The sequence below is a fragment of the Mesocricetus auratus genome, unplaced genomic scaffold, assembly GCF_017639785.1.
Source record: "Mesocricetus auratus isolate SY011 unplaced genomic scaffold, BCM_Maur_2.0 Super-Scaffold_100006, whole genome shotgun sequence".
Taxonomy (NCBI): domain Eukaryota; kingdom Metazoa; phylum Chordata; class Mammalia; order Rodentia; family Cricetidae; genus Mesocricetus; species Mesocricetus auratus.
Window position 1 is genome coordinate 75,854,675 of NW_024429190.1, and position 19,541 is coordinate 75,874,215.

The 19,541-nt window shown below is 42.8% G+C and overlaps 1 protein-coding gene across 1 annotated transcript in view; it reads left to right on the top strand.

The window, feature by feature from the left end:
• The window catches only part of Cds1 (CDP-diacylglycerol synthase 1), a 64,110-nt gene that overhangs the window by 30,344 nt on the left and 14,225 nt on the right, over window positions 1–19,541 (top strand). Inside the window, exons 4-9 of the mRNA XM_040747522.1 lie at window positions 1,295–1,392; window positions 3,136–3,275; window positions 14,405–14,463; window positions 16,299–16,381; window positions 17,566–17,653; window positions 19,454–19,522. Coding sequence (XP_040603456.1) covers window positions 1,295–1,392; window positions 3,136–3,275; window positions 14,405–14,463; window positions 16,299–16,381; window positions 17,566–17,653; window positions 19,454–19,522 — 537 coding nt within the window. The remainder of the gene's footprint in view (window positions 1–1,294; window positions 1,393–3,135; window positions 3,276–14,404; window positions 14,464–16,298; window positions 16,382–17,565; window positions 17,654–19,453; window positions 19,523–19,541) is intronic.

Here is a 19,541-nt window from a genome sequence, read left to right on the forward strand (position 1 = left end):
TGATGCTCTGTCAGCTCTCTGCCCCGCCCCTTTCCCCAGTGCTGGGGTTTGAGCTTCCTGCAAGTCAACTTAGATCCTCATTCTTGTGCAGTGTGTTTCTATATCCACTGACTCATTTCCCCAAACCACAAGAAATGTTAAAAAAAATACACCTTCAAACATGAGTTTTGAAACCTTTTTCAATGAAAGACCAAATAGCAGTATTTTAGATTCTAAGCTGCAAATTGACCTGTTAAAATCTTTAATTTTTTTAAACTCCTTAAGCTTATAAAAAGTCTTATTTTGTAGAAGATTGCACAATCTCAAGTCCTTGAGCATGTTGTTTAGAGGAAGGAAAATAATTGTTGGCTTAGAGGTTTTGTTGTGCTGTTTGAGCTTAAGTAAGATGTTGCACTTCACCTAGACCCTCGGGTTTATCACTGGGAAGGGCTAGGAGCAGAACATCAGCTCATGGGTACCAGCACACCTTGCAAACAAAACTCTACCAACTCTGTTGCCTGGGCAGTGTGTGCAAGTGTAGAAGGCCAATGATAACTGTGCCCACACTGACCAGAGCTGCTGCTGGCAGTCTGCTCATCTGTGAGAAGGAAAAGTGGCGGATGCTGTAATTATTTGTCCTGGACATCATCTTTTTTGTTTTTTTTTTTGTTTTGTTTTGTTTTGTTTGGTAGGGTCTCACTATTTGGCTGTGGCTGGCCTGGAATTCACTGTGTGGCTACCTGGAGAGCCTTGAACTCACATAGATCTGCTGCCTCTGCCCGCTGTGTGCTAAGATTAAAGGTCCTTGCCACAATCTAGATTATAAGTGTGCTGGGACATGCGATTAAAGATACATGGATACAAGCAGACTTCTCTTAGTCAGCCTTTTCCTATAGGAACTAAGAGCTGGAAATGGAAAAATCAGAGCTGGGCGTGTCGCACCTGCAATTGTAACACAGGGGGCAGAGGCGGTGAGAAGGGAGTTAGAGACCAGTCTGCCCTATAGTGTGAGACCCTATCTCAGGAAACATTGTCCAGTCTTGAGAAATGGTGGATACATGGATATAAATAATAAAAATAAATGGATAAGGCCCACCCAACTGCCCAAGGATTCACTATGCCTGGCCTCTCCTGAGAAGACCTCAGGCCTCCATTTAAACAGGCATCACTTCCCTAGAAAGAGTGAATGTTGCCTCTTTGCTGTTGCCATTTAGAATAATTACAAGTTGGTAGATTAAAGTTTTCTAAAACACATGTGGCAAGATGTTCCTTGCCAGTTACACAGCACAGATCACATGGCCTTGTTTACTTTCAGGTCCTGGGCATCCAGGTGAAGTGCTTCCATGAGATTATCACCATTGGATACAGAGTCTATCACTCCTATGACCTCCCGTGGTTTAGAACACTAAGTTGGTGAGTGACCGTGAGATTATCACCATTGGATACAGAGTCTATCACTCCTATGACCTCCCGTGGTTTAGAACACTAAGTTGGTGAGTGACCGTGAGATTATCACCATTGGATACAGAGTCTATCACTCCTATGACCTCCCGTGGTTTAGAACACTAAGTTGGTGAGTGACCGTGAGATTATCACCATTGGATACAGAGTCTATCACTCCTATGACCTCCCGTGGTTTAGAACACTAAGTTGGTGAGTGACCGTGAAACCACTCTGGAAATGCACATCTGATTCATTTCTGAAGTTTTTAACTGTAGAATGATTTTGGAGAAAGAGAAACATGCTGTAACTGAATTTGTAAAGAGGAAAATAATCTTTGCTCTTCCTCCTCCAACACAGACAGTCTTCCTCAAGCCTGCACTTCAGTCTTTGTAATAGCATCTAATTAATGATTAATATATACCCTTCCTGATCATAATTTTATGAAAAGCTTTCTAATCTTTTTCCCAATTGACAAGAGATTATACAATATTTGATGCGTACATATATGTGTAAAGTTTGGCTTTGTGCATTTTTTAAACATTTCAGACACTCATCCCTGTCAAGACCCTGAGTAGGAAACACGGCGCTATAATAGATCCTGTCAGCCCACATGGTCATGCCTTTAAGGACACTACTCCATTAACATTTTCCAGGAAGCTGTTGTCTTCCTAAGATAGCCATATATCACCTTTGGACTTTGAATATTCTATGTAGTTCCCACCTGAGCGTAATGTACGGCTTATGCCTCTAACCCTAGTTCTGGGATCCAAACCACAGCAACTTGCTCAATTGCCAATTGTCTGTGTCAGGAGAACCGTGAGGTCGAGGCCAGCCTGAGATGATATAGTAAGATCTGGAGGTGGGGAAAGTGGTGGGGTAGGTGTTGTCAGTGACAAGAAGTAATTTTCTCCTCACAGTTTTCTCCATTTCTCATAAAATACATGGGAAATACATACACAGACATCCACACAGGTGAAATACACATACAGGAAATACACACACAATATGGGAAACATACACACAGACTGTCACACACACATGCACATGTGAGCACATACACTAAATCAAAATAAGAAGAAGCACTCCTCAATTGGTGCCCTTCTGGGCATTGAGAACTGAGAAAGACATCAGAGCTATGTGCAGGGCAGGAGGGGGAGATGCTCGGCCACCTCTTCCTCCGTTCCCTCTTAACTTGCTTGGTGAGGTGGGGTTGTGACCTCCAGTGTTAGTTATTAAACATGAGAACATTGAGCAGCCAGGAGTTAATTTTTATTATAAACTCAACACTGTGTGTGTACGTGTGTGCAGAGATGTGTGTGCATCTGTTCACTATAACCTCAGCACTGTGTGTGTGTGTGTGTGTGTTCATGGCGTGTTTGCATCTGTCTGTTCATTATAAACTCAACACTGTGGATGCATGAGTGTGCACAGATGTGTGTTTATCTGTCTGATGTATTTTGACATTGTTGTCTCTGATACTGTATTTTGAGTTAAACACATGAATTGTCTTTGGTGGATTGCTGGTTATTGTTGGCTGATAGGTTTGAAATTAAGTTTAAAATGAGAAAACATCATTTTAGTGGAGCATATTTTGGATTAATCACCCAAATTTGATTTTGATCTTAGTATTATCATAAGACTGCAAGGAGTTATTCCATCACATTTGAGGGGGAAAACACTCAGACATGCCAAGCTGATGGGTTTAAATTGCAGGTACTTTCTACTGTGCGTGAACTACTTCTTCTACGGAGAGACGGTGGCGGACTACTTTGCTACGTTTGTTCAGAGGGAGGAGCAGCTGCAGTTCCTCATCCGCTACCACAGGTTTATATCCTTCGCCCTCTACCTGGCAGGTAACTAGGTCGGCCCGTGCCGGCCCCAGCTAATGTTTTCCGTGTTCATTTTTACTCAGGTGACTTAAGTGCGTTTGTGTGTTTTTTTCTGTAGCATTTTATCCTTGGCTTTCTTTAAATTAGTTCTTATGTATAAAGCTATTTCTTCCATTGTAGTCTTAAGTACATTTATTCCCTAGTGGTAATTTAAAAAAAACAAACCATAATTGTAGCATTCCATGTTCCTGAAATTTTTCTTTTCAATTTATAATTTAAAAAACACTTGAAACATTTATTAGAGTATTTATTCATTAAATATAGTTTACAGTGAAAATTTTACAAATATATATTTATAATTGTCCCTAGGGAATAACGTTTCTTCTAAAGCAGGGATTCTCAAACTTCTTAATGCTGCCACCCTTTAATACAGTTCTTCATGTTGTGGTAACCTCCATAAAATTGCATCATTGCTATTTCATACTGTAATTTTGCTACTGTTATGAATCTTGATGCAAATATTTTTGGAGAAAGAGATTTGACAAAGGGGTGGTGGTGACCCACAGATTGAGAACTACTGTTTTGAATGAATCCATGAATCTGCTGGACACGGCGTATTATGTGTGCAAGCCTGCTCCCAGGATGCCATGGCCTTGTTTACTACTGTAGAGTAAAAGCCAGCTGCTAAGGAAGAGTTCGGGTCTGCAGTGAGGTCCCTCAATCCTTAACCTCTGACCCCAGCACACCAGGACATGGAGCACAGTGTGGAATGATGCTGGCGCCTTAGAGAGCAGAAGGCTTTTTCTAAAGGGTTTTCCTCATTTTATATCAGCTTGTCTGTTTTCTGACTTCTCCCCTTAATTTAAAAAGTTATAGCTGGGAGTGGTGGCACACACCTTTAATCCCAGCACTCTGGGAGGTAGAACTCTGTGAGTTTGAGGCCACCCTGGTCCACAGAGTTCGAGGACAGCCAGTGCTACACAGAGAAACCCCATCTCCAAAAAACAAAGTTATTAATGGAGACTGAATAGACAAGTCAGTGGTTAAGAGCACTTGCTGTTCTTGCAGGGACCCAGGTTCAAGTCCCAGCACCCATGTGGGGCTCACACCTATCCAGGGGATCCAGTCCTCTCTTCTGTACATACACATCCATGTAGTCTAAACATACACATAAAACAAATAAGTCTAAAAAGTTACTGATGACGTGTTCACAGAAGGTACATTCTTGGGAATAGGCATTGAAGCATTCCCACTCTTTCAGTTTGGAGGTAGTCGGTTCTCTTGAATTCTAGGCAGCTGGAAGGAGTGTGACACGGAGAGATGGCGGTGATTGACACCTGCTGAAAGGTCACCGCACAGTTGTGTATTGTGAGATGCAGGGCTGTCCGTCTGTCAGGGCACATCCCGCACGTATCTTCTTTGAATGAAGAGCGGGTTCTGAGGTGGGATCTTTCCTCAAGAGATAGGGATGTGCCTTCTTGGTGTTTAAAAAGTTAGTGGGCTTAGCAGGGAAAAGCTCTGTAGTGGCTCCTGGCTCTTCTCTGAGTTTGCTAGTTTGTTTCATTTTGTGGCTTCTGATGGGGCTCAAATTGAGGGTCCCAAGTGTCAAGGCAAGTGCTGCATCTCCAGTCTGTCTTCTGTCATCAACCCTGGCAGTTGTGCTTTGTTTCATGTTACTGTTACTATATTACTTAGTAATAATAATGGTTAAATTATGAATCATTTATGCTATGTATTAGTTTTTAAAAAGCAGTTTCCAGCGATGTGTAGTATAAACAGCTCCCTGCCCCACTTCTGCAATGACTTGTGTTTCTGTAGGTGATGTGCTGATTTCTTTATTTTTGGCATTATTTATTTTGATGATGACTTTTTTCTTGTTTTTTTTTCATTTTACATACTAATCCCAGTGTTCCCTAACCTCGTTGTCCATACCTCAGAGGGGGTAAGGCCTTCCCTGGGGAGCCAACAAAGTGTGGCATACCAAGTTGAGGTAGGACCAAGCCTCTACCACAGGGAATGGGCTCCAAAAAGCCAGTTCAAGCCCCTGGGATAGATCCTGGTGCCACTGCCAGGGGCCCTTGATGTTGAATTCTTTAAACCCTGCCTCACGGTCCACACTATCAGGCCTTGAAGTCATCGTTTCTGGTACTTAATTGGTTTCCAAACCACACCTTCCGGTGGAGCCAAATACTGCCTGGCTTCCAATCATAAATTTTAAAGATCTTATTTTATTTTTAGTTTATGTGTATGAGCGCACATGTGTGAGTGCATGTCTGTCCACTCTGTGCATTCAGGGCCTGAAGAGGCCAGAAGACGGCACTGGATCCCTGGAACTGGAGTTAGAAATGAGCTACCATGTGGGTCCTGGGAATCAATCCAAGGTCCCCTGGATGAGAAGCCAGTGCTCTTTTTTTTTTTTGGTTTTACGAGACAAGGTTTCTCTGTATTGTTTTGGAGGCTGTCGGTCCAGCCCGGCCTAGAACTCACAGATCCGCCTGCCTCTGCCTCCTGAGTGCTGGGATTAAAGGCGTGCGCCACCACTGCCCCGGCCGAAGCCAGTGCTCTTAACCAACAAGCCATCCCTCCAGCCCCTCCATTCATTTTTAACTCTTTATTCTCCTTCTACTGACCCAACTGCCCTCCCTTCTCCTTCCATAGAGTTCAGCTTCAGAGAGGAGCTGTTCATATTCCCTGTGCGGCTAGCCCACGTGTGCTGGTAGTATTTTTTGTTTTGTTTTTAGATGCCCATACAAACCAGAGACCGTGTCTTTTACTGTGTCTAACAGAGGCCCCTGGGCCCCTCTTCCTGTGGACTAGCTGTTTGGAGTCCCTGCCTTCATGCTTTAGTTCTTTCCCAGGTCCCCTAGCTTCCTGGACATCATCCCACCGTGCAGAAGCAGGGGCTGTAGTGGTGAGCGTCCTGTGCGGCAGTGCAGAGGAGGATGCTCTGTGCTCAGCAGGTCTTGAGTCTTGCCACTGGCCCCTCACTTGATGCTTCTCTTGCCCCCACTGACCCTTTGTGTTGGTTTTGGCGAGGGTCTTTAGTCAGCTCTGCAGTCTCAGTACTGCACAAGTTACCCGTAGTTCCTGCTGCTGAGTTTTGTCATGGTTTCCTTCCATTCTCTTTGTTGTGGTTGGTCGTCGCCTCCATTTCTTTCAGTGGCATTTCAGTGCACGGGCTGAACAGCCAAGAGTGTGCATGCTCAGCAGAACTTTAACCTGGGTTCGCATACTTCCCATGTCTTCACATGGCCCCTGGGTTTCTCAGTCCCGTGGGCTGTCAGGGATACCCAGCTCTTTTAATATAGAGTCTAAAGTCACTGGAGTCTGGGTAGTGTGGGAGGGCTGTGCCTGTGCCCGCTGTTGACTGGGACCTGCTCTGTACCTCTCCATGGGCTGCCAGAGGAATGCAAAGCATGCCAAGATTCTAAAACAGTCTTGTTAAAGATAGGGTGTTTTTAAATACATATACTTTATATGCCTTAGCAAACATTCCCAGAAACAAAGAAGTATTCAGTGAGATCATCTTGATGCCGTAGAGCCGTAATTCTGGTCTCCAGGGGCTTGCAGAAGTTATTGCAGAAATTCCAGAAACTTCCGGAGTATTCAAGCTTGTACAGTCCTGTCTTCTCTCACCTGTTTTCTCAGGCAGATGAGAGTCGATTATTCTGTGACCCATCATTTCTAGTCAATGTAGCTTCAGGTGGGTATATAGTAACATAGCTACCCACCCCAGTGTCTCCTGATGTGTGGTTGTTAGAGATTGCAGCTTGCAGTCCAGATGGGCCTAATGCCAGTGTATATGAGGCTGCCATTTCCTTCCCTTCCTCCCACTGTTAATGGCTGTAGCTCATGCTTGAGAATAGCTTCTGTTGAGTAGAGAGAGATGTGAATCGATTTTCTTGTTGTTTCTGTTCATACGTCCCATATATCGTCTCCCAACATAAATAACTGTTGTTTTTCCCAATGATGCACTGATTTCTGCCACCAGGTAACAGGATCAGGAGTCACAGAAGTTCATTTGAAAGTCACCAGTTATTTTTTTATACAAACATCCAAGTGCTTTCCCATGCTAGGGCCTAAGTGTGGCGGCCCGATAGCATAAGGGGAAATGGCGGATAATAAGGGGAAATGGCGGATAACCCACCCCATGTGTAAAGCCTACAAGTCTCAGGTCCATCAATTCACAGTGGGAACATGACTGAACATGATCAACAGGGGCAGGAAGAAGAGGGCTTGCTCTGAGAAGGGCTGGACCACCATGGACGCCTTGGAGAAGAGGTGCCTGGTGCCATGAAAAGTGAAGAATGGGTGTGTCTCTGCCATCCATTCTGGGACCAGCTAGGGACCAGCTAGCTGTGCTAGGAACAGAGCTGAGACAATGGCATGTCCAAGCCTGGAAAGTAGAGACATGCATCCTGAGAAGCTGGTTTTGTCATGGGAAGGGTTTGAACTTCTCCCAGGGAAGCCACAAGGGACTTCCACACCAAGAGAAGATAAAAGCAAATCTGCGACTAAGTGAAAAATGGGAGAGTTGGGAGCACTTAGCAGGGAGAGTAGTGAGGAGGCGGAACCCTGGCCCTGCAGATTTATACCCAGCACCAAGAGGCTATACACTTCAACAGTCAACAGCTGATTGGTCCTTGGAACCCAGCCTCTATTTTATGATAGTCTATGAAAAATTGCTCTGTGTCCTGGGTAGTGGCTTAAAATACACTTTTTAATTGAGATCTTTGTAAATCCATGTGTAGTTGTAAGAATGAACATTTTCCTTTTGCATTTTGCTCAGAGTAAACACACACACACACAGACACACAGACACACACACACACACACACACACACACACACACGCAGCAGCAGCAGCGTAGAGTAAGCTGGGAGCTATTAGGCCCAAGCTTGTGGCTCTCACTGTGTGTTGTTCTCACTGTGTGCTCTGTGTACAGCTCTCAGTTAATTCTGGAGCTCGCTGCTGAGTCTGGCAGTAAGTTTCCCTTTGTGTCTGCCGAATAAATGAATGATTAGAAGGCCGAGAATGTGTGGATCCATACACACCATGCTTGTGAGTGCTGTCGTCTTGGGCTGCCTGCTTTGCTTGATGTGAGTCTTTAAATCGTTAATAGCACCATGAGTCTGCCTGGTGGAGCTGGACTTTGAGCCCGTATAAGGAACTAGGAAGCATGCTGTGTTCACCCGTCCATTCTGTTCACACGGCAGTAGGAAAGGGGGCCGTGAGTGCTAGTTTTATTGCCGTGGCCAAAGGACTTTGGAAAGCGCATGTCTTAGTTGATGTTAAAAGTAAAGCCAGCCTAAGATGTTTTATTGACATTAAATTTTATTGAAATAAAATGTAGGTGTGTCTGGGTCTCTCCCCATCATCAGAGGTCATGAAGTTCAAAGACTTGCCTCCTGTCATACAGGGAGACTCACTTGCGTAGGATTTAGAAGTTGTCCTGACATTTAGATAATCTTGTCACAAAGTGACTTTGACTAATAAGCAAAAAAAAAAAAAAAAAAGTCAGTGAGACTGAAAATAACATGTTTCTCCAGAGACGGGATTTGCATAAAAAAGAATGTCTCCCATGCCTGGTAACTTGGGCTTGGGCTGTTGAGAAAAGACAGCAAGCATTCCTTCCTTTACAGGCTCTGTAATAGTGGGTTGATGAGGTTGGGGTATTTGACCCCAAAGAACATCAACAACTACAGTTACATGTATTTTTTTAGCCAATGATTGTTTCCTTACACTGATATGCTGTTATTTTGGTATCTGATCAGTCTCCTTTGGCAGCTTTTCTTTTAAAATTCAGTGAATATGACTCTTTGTATATCAGTTTCTGCCAGCCAATTTCTTTTTTTTTTATTTAAGATTTATTTATTATGTATACAGTGTTCTGCCTACATGCTGGACGAGGGCGCTGATGGTTGTGAGTCACCATGTGGTTGCTGGGAATTGAACTCAGGACCTCTGGAAGAGCAGCCAGTGCTCTTAACCTCTGAGCCACCTCTCCAGCCCTGTGTATCAGTTTCTGAATTACCCATTCATTTGACCTGTGGGTGAACACCTCAGATGTTGTCTAGGGTGTGACTGGTCCACACAATGCAGTATGCCTCTGAATTTATGTAAGATGCTGCTAGAAGGCTACGGGAAGGGTGAGGAGGGGGTTAGTAAGCACCTAGCCCCTCCTTGTGGCTGTTTTAGAATTAATGATGCCACACGCATACTGACTAATACTAAACCTAAAAACAGCTTTAGTTTTCTATTTCCCATCCCCCAGCTGTACAGTGAGCTAGGTAACACTCATGCCTATCTCACTTTGTGTGTGCTGCATCTGGAATATCATAAATACTTGATAAGTTTTTAAATTGTTAACTAATTTTCTGAATTCTGCTGTATTGTGTCTTTTGGACTTTTCTAGTATCTCAATTTTCCCCTTACTTTTCATGACCTGCTCGACCATCTGATTTGCTTTTATTCTTTGCTGTAGATACTTCTCTTTGTTTTTTGGAAACTGGCTCTTGTTGCTGCTTGGGGAGTGCTTGGGATAGGATGCAGGATGCTTATGCCTGCATCAGCATCTCCAGCTCCACCAGGACAGTGCCACATAACTACTTGGAGAACTGTTACATCACAGCTAAATGTGTTAGGGACCTGTTCTAGTTTGCTTTCTGTTGCTGTGATAAAACACTGAACAAAAGCAACTTAGGGAAGAAAGAGTTTATTTGGCTTATATTTTGTGATTGTAGTCTACCACTGAGGGAGGTCACAGCAGGAACCTGGAGCAAGGGGGGAAGCGAGACCATGGGGGAGCATGACTCACTGGCTTGCTCGCATGGCTTGCTCAGCTACTTTCTTATACACTCCAGGACCACCTGCCTAGGGGTGTCACTGTCTACAGTGGGTTAGGCCCTCCGACATCAACCGTTAATCAAGAAAATGCCCCCACAGACATGTTCACAAGCCAGTCTGATGGAGGCAGTTCCTCAGTTAAGTGTCACTCTTTCCAGGTGACTCTAGTTTGTATCAAGTTGATGAAAAATAACCAGAATGGTGGCCTTTCCAGTGCTGTTATTTGTAGTAATGTAATAAAGTCTGTGATTTTAATTGAAAACATAGCTACATAAATATTCTTTAGTTAAGAAAAAGGTATGACTGTGGATCTTTAGAGTTAAGATATAATATGTGTACATTTTATGTTTTAAGCATAAAATATTTACATAGCCATGTAGCTGTGAATGATAATGATTTTCATATCTATTATTAAAACTGTTTTTCTTTAAAAATATTTAGCTTTAGATAAACTTGATGTCTTAGTCAGTGTTCTATTGCTATGAAGAGACACCATGACCCAGGCAGCACTTATAAAAGAAAGCAGTTACCTGAGGGCTTGCTTACAGTTTCAGAGACCTACTGCATTGTCACCATGGCAGGGATCATGGTGACAGGCATATAACTGAGAACTACGGTCCACAGGCTGACACGTGGGATGGAAGGAGAGGCAGCTTTCCTCCTAATCCTTCTAATCCTTTCAAATGTTTCCACTCCCTGCATTCAAATGTATGAACCTTTGGAAGCCATTCTTACTCAAAGCACCACACTTTAATCTCCTCCTGTGAAGTCAGAGAAGTATGTGGTCTTGATGTATTTAATTCTTGAGTAACTATATCCTGTAAGTGAAACTGGACCAATCAAAATGGAATGTCAAGATTGTTCTGGGTGAAATGTCCACTAGGAAAATACTGAATGACTGGGCTGCCCATTTTGTTTAGTGCATTTCCGTGTGAATGGCTCATAGCTAATGATATCAAGATGGTGCTGATGCTGTCCCTGGGCACTGAGGGATGTGCTTGTGCACAGGGAGGTTCTGGCAGTCCCCGCCTCTGCCCGTTCCCCATTAGCCTTTGACTCCATGCCAGTGGACATGCAGCTTCAACCAGAGCACAGTGGTACACAGTGGCACAGAGTCCCATTGCTACTTGCACTGCAAGATAAGTCTCCCTGCTGTGAGAGGGGTCTCAGTTTCATTTCTGTTGCTGTGGTGAAAGTCCCTGACAGAAAGTCCCTGGGGAGACGGGGTTTGTTAACAGTTCTTGGCCAGTCCACTATGGCGGGGAAGTCAAGAAGCCACTTGAAGCAGCCAGTCACACCCACATCAGGAGCAGAGAGAGAACGTCTGCCTACTGTGCTCTCCTGCTCTCTATACACACACAGTCCAGGATCAGTTATCACAAAACAGACCCCACAGGCCAGCAGGTCTAGAATTTCTAGATCCTTCTCAAGTGATTGTAGATTGTGTCAAATTGCCAATTAAAAATAGCCACCACAAAGCTGGGCGTTGGTGACACACGCCTTTAATCCCAGCACTCCGGATGCAGAGGCAGGCGGATCTCTGTGAGTTTGAGCCAACCTGGTCTACAAAGCAAGTTCCAGGACAGCCTCCAAAGCCACAGAAAACCCTGTCTCGAAAAACCAAAAAAAAAAAAAAATGTCCTTTGGGTACAGAATTCTTACCAAGGTAACATGGATTCATTTAAACTGTACACACCACACACACACACTCCACATCCATCTCACCCACACATACCCACTACCCCCCCATACCACTATTTCCTTTGGCTGTGTCACAGATCCTTAGTATTATTTATCCTCCCTCCCTCCCTCCCTCCCTCTCTCCCTCCCTCCCTCCCTCCCTCGTTTCCTTCCCTTATGCCTCCCCAGGCAGGTTGTCCCCTCAGCCCATTTTTCCTATTTCCCCTCCATGGTACCCCTCTCTAAAGCTCCCGCCCCTTTACTTCCCTGGTTTCCATGGCTACTCCAGATGATATACTCACATATGAAGACTGGAGGTAGGATCTAGAGATAAGCATTTGTCTTCCTGGGCATGTGCCAAGGAGTGAGTGGTATAGCCTGGTCATATGATAGATCTGATTTTAGCTTTTTGAGAATTTTCCACATTGACTTTCATAGTGGCTGTACCAGTTTGCAGTTCTACTAACAAAGAACTATAGTTCTTCTTTCCCTACATCCTCACTAACATTTATTGTCATCTGTTCTCTCTCTATATTTCTCACTCATTTTGTTTTTCAAGACAGAGTTTCTCTGTGTAGCAGCTCTGGCTGTCCTGGAACTCTGCAGACCAGGCTGGCCTTGAAATCACAGAAATTCACCTACCTCTGCCTCCAAAGTGCTGGGAATGAGTAAGGTAAAATGAAATCTCAAAGTGATTAAATTTGCATTTTCCTAATTGCTAAGGATCTTGAACACATTCTGAGGTATTTCTTAGTGATTTTAATTCCTTTGGAGAACTCTGTTCGAATCTCTGGCTCGGTTTTTAATTGGGTCATTTATTTTCTTGACTGTTTAGTAAGTTTTGTATATTTTGGGTATTAATCCTTTGTTGGAGGAATAGCTGTCACAGATTCTCTACTCTGTGGCTTCCTCCTCACTTGACTGACTCTTTCCTTTGCTGTATAGAATGTGTAGTTTGGTGAGGCCCCATCTGCCATTCTTGGCCTTAATACCTAGGCAAATGGAGTCCCTTTGAGAGAGTCTGCTTCACCGATGTCCTGTAGGGTCCTGCCTGCATTGCCTTACAGCAGCATGAGGTCTTGGATGCATGTGGGTTGATTTTGTACACTGTGATAGAAATGGCCCCAATTTCTATGTTTGGCAAGTAGACATCCATTAATCTGAGGAGTTGAGGGTCATAAGAGGAGTCAGAGAGAAGGAAAATGATAACTACAGCATTCACATATGAAATTCTCAATAAAGAAATAAAGAAAACAAAATCTAGCCCTCACAGAAGGAAAACTTAAAAGCAGAAAACCTAAAACGAGACTTTTACACACTTGGCAGTTGAAGCAGCACAGACTCTATGTTCTTGAACCTTCTCTGCTTTCATTCATATCCTCTCTATCTTCCTGTCCTGAATGTTAGCTGTTGGATGTTTGCACCAAAGGATGTTTCTCTACTGGCTTTGTAGTCCACTAATCCTGACTACGCCATAGATGACAAGTAGGAGGCAGGAACTGTGGTCAGCTCCCCACTGCCCTTACTTTGCAATAACCCTTCACATTGGATATTTAAAGTCGGTTACCAAAAATAGACAGAGGCAGCTGCTGTTTGAGTCTCTGTCCCGAGGAGAGATGCATCTTTAGTTATACTGCCCAGTAAACTGAGTACAGAGATGCACAATCTAGTTTATCTTATATGGTGTAGGTCAGTTGACTTATAGGTTCGGTTTCTGTGTCAGATTCACTGTAAACTCACTCCAGAATGCACGGCGGCTTATCTTAGACTTGGTTTATGCATTTTTAGTATCCATCTCTGCTAGAAGCATCTTTATAAATTTACTGGTATTCTGAGAAAAGTATATGGTTAGGGACTTTCACTAAATTGGGCAACTGCAATACATCTTTTTGTAATAAATGTATGTGATGCAATTATAATAAAAATGTATGTGATGCAACTCAAACTCCAGGGAATAAGAAATTACTTAAAAAGCATTATATTTTACTGTATTTTTACTACTGGTCTGAGAAATTTCAAGTTATTCTTTGTCATTTCAAGTTATTCATACCACTTGCATTTCCATGGAACTGTATGACTTGAGGGCCAGGAGCATCTAAATATTTCTTTTAATCCTGTGATCCTCGGAGAAGGAACAAAACCTCTGTCTCCATTTGTGAAGTGGAGATGATGAGGGATAACTACATCAAGGGTATTGGGAGGAGAGAGTTAATACTTGTCAGAGCTTAAATGGGATGCTATATAGACATTGAACGCATTCTGTGCGTACTCAATAGCTATGCCGAAGATTAAGCCTGGGGCTCCAGCACATGCTAGGCAAACACTCTACCGCTGATCTACCAGTCCACTCTTGATACATTGATGACTTAAGATGTTTTCCAGCTTCCATATTAGCAAAGGAATAGTTCATCTAATTAATGTAGGAGATACTGAACTTTTTTCCTGTGGAATACATCTGGCACGTCAGAGATTTCAGAATCGACCCTTCAGGAAACTATTTAAAATGCTTACTGTTAAGTGGGAGAGGAGGCGTTGAGTGCTGGCTGAAATATGCTTGGGTGGGGGTCGCATTCAGGGGATCCCTTCCTCATACAGAGTCACACAGAATGTCTTTTGTCTTTGAACAGGTTTCTGCATGTTTGTACTGAGCTTGGTGAAGAAACACTACCGCCTGCAGTTTTATATGGTGCGTATCGATAGTTTCCCATAGACGTGCTCATCTTTTTCCTGTCCTTGAAGAAGGGACAGTCAGATTAGCCACTTAATGTCTTGCCTGAGCCCGAAGAATGCTTTAATTTTTTAGGGTTCATGAGATACAAAATGTTGTAGTTGAAAAGGTTTTTATATTTAAAACGTATACCCGTTCCTAAGATAGTCCTGAAACATTTTAAAGTATTTTCAAAGAAAAAACTGTAAATGATGTGTTTGACTTCCCTAATTGTGGGAATTCTGTCTCAGGGATAGTTGCTGAAGCCTAACAAGCCTGTGCCATGTGGTTTTGTTGAAACTGACCTTGGACACCAGCTGTTGGCATCAGCGCAATGTAGAGCATGTGCTTCTGTGGTCGTTATGGTCAGTCATAGGTCATTGTTACCCTCAGATAATCTTGTGCAGTGGAGAGAAGCAGTCTATGCTTTCGGAGACCCATTACTTTACACAGTGAACTTCTCATTTTCCTAAAGCGGAGCGACTTATGAGTCTAACGTATAATGCAGTTCTGAGAGAAACAAACTCAGGGTCAGCAAGGCTTATTTCACATTGGATCATACTACCCATTTGGGCATTTCTTTTAAGAAAACATTCTATAAATTGTCATTGCTAAGAAATTTGTAGTATTTCCTACATTTCTAATTTCAGGTGATCCTAGAGTAAAAATCTTAATGTAATCTAAGAACATCAAGACCAATAGGAAGTAATCAAATCTGTAAGGAACGTGGTTCTAGGATCCTTGTGAATAACAAGCTCTGTGCACGCTGGGGGACCTTTGTTTCTCTGTGGCCCTCTTGTATCCTCCTGTGCTCTTTAAATCATTTAGTTAATTTACAAGACTTAACATAATCAAATCTTATGTAAGTAGTTGTTGCTTGGGGAATAATGACAAGAAAAAATATGTCTGTGTAGCTCGATCCACGGATCTACAGGTCCTGAAATTGTGGGTATAGGACTTACTGGATACAGAGGACCAGCTATAGAATATAGTAGGGTCAGTTGCCTATTGAAAAAAGTGTATATTTTAAAGCAGCCAGTATAAAGTATTTGTTTCCTTTAATGTAAGAATAGAGGAAAACAACCAATATAAAATACCATGTTGAGATGAGAAATAATGTTTAGGAGTAAATAAAATCTGAATTAGTTGAAAATCACTTCATAATTGCTAATCAAATTCATAAGATGAGAACATCAAATGACTGCTCTTGGTTCACATTCCGCCCCTAGTAATTGTGCTAAAAGTCATGAAAACAGCCATCCCTCAGGATGAGGGGCAAGGGAGGAGGCGAGGGAGTGATGGGTGGGGCAAACAGCACAGAGCTTTCAAATTTTGAGATTGTACAACGTTGTTGAACAGGCCTAGAGAGATCAGCTTTCAGCATGAAAAGATGAAAGTAGACAGTTGAATCCCCAGTTTCAAACATTCAGAGTTAGAATAACTCTTTGCAGGGGAAGTTGTCAGGGAACCCAGGAAAGCAAGGAGCTAACTGTTAACTCCTCAGCAATTTAAATGGAGTGACCCAAGGTGCTTTATTTCTCTGTGTTTTTAAAAACTTCACAGTATGTCTCACTGGCATTAACATTCCCTTTATACGTTACAACTATTTTGCTAAGCATTTCCATTATTTTGGGGTTTTAGTAGACAATGTGAAGAGTGTAATTTACTAACTGCACTGTTTTGTTTGTATGACCTTATCTTACAAATTTTGATCAGAAGTCATGGCAGAAAATTTGTGTTTCAAAATTGCTCTTGCTAATTGGCTGTCTGATGAGCTGTGTTTGCTAATTTTTGTGTTGTTGGGCTATTAACAGTTCGCATGGACCCATGTCACTTTACTGATAACCGTTACTCAGTCACATCTTGTCATCCAAAATCTGTTTGAAGGCATGATATGGTAAGGGATTATGTTGTGTTATGCTGCGTTCTATTTTTATGTTTTGCCCTTTAAACCCCCTAACACCAAGCAGTAGCTTTCCAGTTTCCACTGCAACATGGAAACCACTTATAAATCCCATTAAAATTACTGAGTTTTACTTACTGTTTGACAACTGAGCACAAAATACTCCATTGATGACTAGAAAGCTTTCTTTTAGCTCCCAGCAAAATGCAGAAAGCCTTCCTGAAGACCCAGTTCCATTTTCAGATGTTAATAAACCCCAGTGTTACTTTTTAAAAACCAAAGGTTAGATGTTATTTACATGAAAGGCAAGGAGTATGGGAAAGTTGGCTTTCAGTAAGTGGGTTGGAGAAATGTCACCTTTCCCACTTCTGGGAAGGAGCAAGCTGCTAGACTGTGTGTGTGCAGAGCTGTGCACTCCACCGCACTGGAGTTTGCAGATTCAGACAGCGTTTTTCTTAATTAAAAGTAATCCAAATGAAAAATTAGAAATGACCTGGAGTGGAGGCTTAATGAGGGTCTCTGCATATTCATATAGACGATGAAAGTGAGGCTTCTCCCTCCCCCTCCAGCTAGAGTCACCAACTAGAATCTTTTATAACTAACTGGAGTTTTGCCAGCTTACCAAAATGTGCATGTGTTTATGTAAACAGTCTAGTTTAGGGATGGATGTCATATAAAACCTTTTAATTGAGGGAGAAATGTGGCTTATATTAATTGCTTCTGCAAAGTTATCAGAGTTTGACACAGTCATAGAATTAAAATTAATAATTTTCCTGGAAGAGAATTTGCATTAAGAGCTTGGTGTATACTTGTCACTTCAGTCTCTGGTTGCACAAGTGACTTGTTTGGCATTTCACAAGGCTGCTCTTCCTAAAAGAAATGATGGGTTTTTTTTTTTGCAAGTTGTTCCTTAAAAAATTAAGTTCTAAATATTTGTAACTATAATGGTTTCCTTAGCAGCGTTCTAAGTGTCTTAATTAGTGATAGGTTTTGTTGCACCTCCTGGCTGAGAAGTGAGTGTGTGTGATATTTCCTGCTTCTCCCAGACCTTGCCATGTGCTGTGCCCTGCCCTGTCCACTCTGATATAAGGGGCTGTCACGTGGGTTCATTCTGAGCTGTAAACTGGATAAGTGTTTGCTCCTTAACCGGAAGACTTTTCTCTGCTAATGTTTTAAAGGTTCCTTGTTCCAATATCAAGTGTCATCTGCAATGACATCACTGCTTACCTTTTCGGATTCTTTTTTGGAAGAACTCCCTTAATTAAGGTAATAGGAAATGTTAGGAGGAAGCCCTTCCCATAGGCTGAAAGCTGGGCCACAGATTTCCAGGGCACCTTGACATCAACCTTTTGCTTCTCTTGCACACATTTGATTTCCTGGGCACCTTGATGTTTCCGAGCAGCAGCTTGCCACACTGCAGGCAGTGAGCTACCCTCTCGTGAGTCCCCTCTGAGTTTACTGTCATGTATTCACTCGGGGCCTCTGTGGGAGCCTGGCTCTGTTTCCCTCTGCTGACTTTTCCTCCCCTGACCACTGATTGGTTCTTTATTCCACTCCCAGCATTCCCAGAGCTAGCTATGCTGTCCTTTACTAAACTTCCTAAGAGAGCGAAGCACATGTCTCTATGTACTGCCATTCAAAGACTTCCAAATTCATTTAAATAACTCTGGAGTCTAAAGCCAACGGTGAGACGTGAGGGGGGGGAAGCACATGTCAACTGCCCAGCCATTTTTGCCTCAGATTTGGTTCTGTTTATGGATGGTGGAGGTGAGGACATGAATTACATTACTCAGATCTCTAGGGGCTGGTTTTGAATACCTTTCAAGTGATTTCAACAAAGAGGATTGTTTGTGTGATACACCCTGGAGATTGGGCAATGTGATTCAGTGAGTCGTCAGCGGACACTTTAGAGTTTGAGTCCACTCGATGGCACTCATACAGACAAGGGATTATCCCAGGAGAGGCGCATTGTTTCCCTCTCTGTAGCAAAACTGTCACCAGATTTGTTAAGAAACTGTTGCTGCCCAGCTAGTTTAGCTTTATACTTTCTCATCTTGAAGATGAGACGCCTACAAGGAGGTCAGGCATCTAGGCTGTGACCCATCCCTTCCCCCTGAGAGTTAGCTCTGAGAGTATATGACATCCCACTTGTCATATTCATTTTGATTTTTGCCTTCCATGGCAGCTTCGTCAGTTAGGACCACACACAACTCCTGAGGTTTCTCTCCTGTCCCTTACACCATCAAGTTCCAGACTTACCTCCAGATTTTTCTCTCTGAATGTCTCATTGACTGGGAAATAATAGCCAGACTGTGAAACATACCCAGTGTCTATTCTCAGAAACACAATATGTTCCTTGTGTCTAAAGGTAGACATAGATATGGGGGTGGGTGCATAATTTGAGGCTGCTAAATATTCCATTTCAGAAGGAAATCTTGCATGTCTTCCATATTAGGACTGAGCAGAACACAATAGTGCAAATTTGTAATCTCAGCACTCGAGAGGCTGAGGCAGGAGGGTTTCGAGTTCTAGACCAGGATGGACTTCACAATGGGACCCTATCTTCCTAGCCAACCTGACAAAAAATAGACAACCTGAGTGTCAGGTGTCTGTGTCTTGTTGTATCCTTTCTGTTCTCTGGTCAGTAACAGCTCAGCACTGCCATGTCTACGTGGGATGACCAGCAATCTCATTGCAAGAGAAGCATGCAAGTCATGAGAAAACAAATTCAATATTAAATTTATAGCTCTTTGAAAGAAAAAAAAGAACATGAGGGACTACTTAACAGAGATGAATAGATATCACAACACATCACACATGTTTGAGGGGTTGCATCACACGTTTGAAGGGCTATATCACATGTTTGAGGGGCTGCTCTGCATTAGATGCTTCTCAAGACATGTGCTGAGGTCATTCATGACCATGCCGTGAACAACTGGAGTTTTAACCCATTCAAATAAGAGAAAAGGAAAGAGATGTACAGGTTATTTGGGGGAACTCAATGAGGCACTTCCATTCCCTGGTTTTGTACATGCACTAACTCTTCATCTTATCTGACTTCTTTAGCTGTCTCCTAAGAAGACCTGGGAAGGATTCATTGGCGGTTTCTTCTCCACAGTCATATTTGGATTCATTGTGAGTTTTACTGGGATTT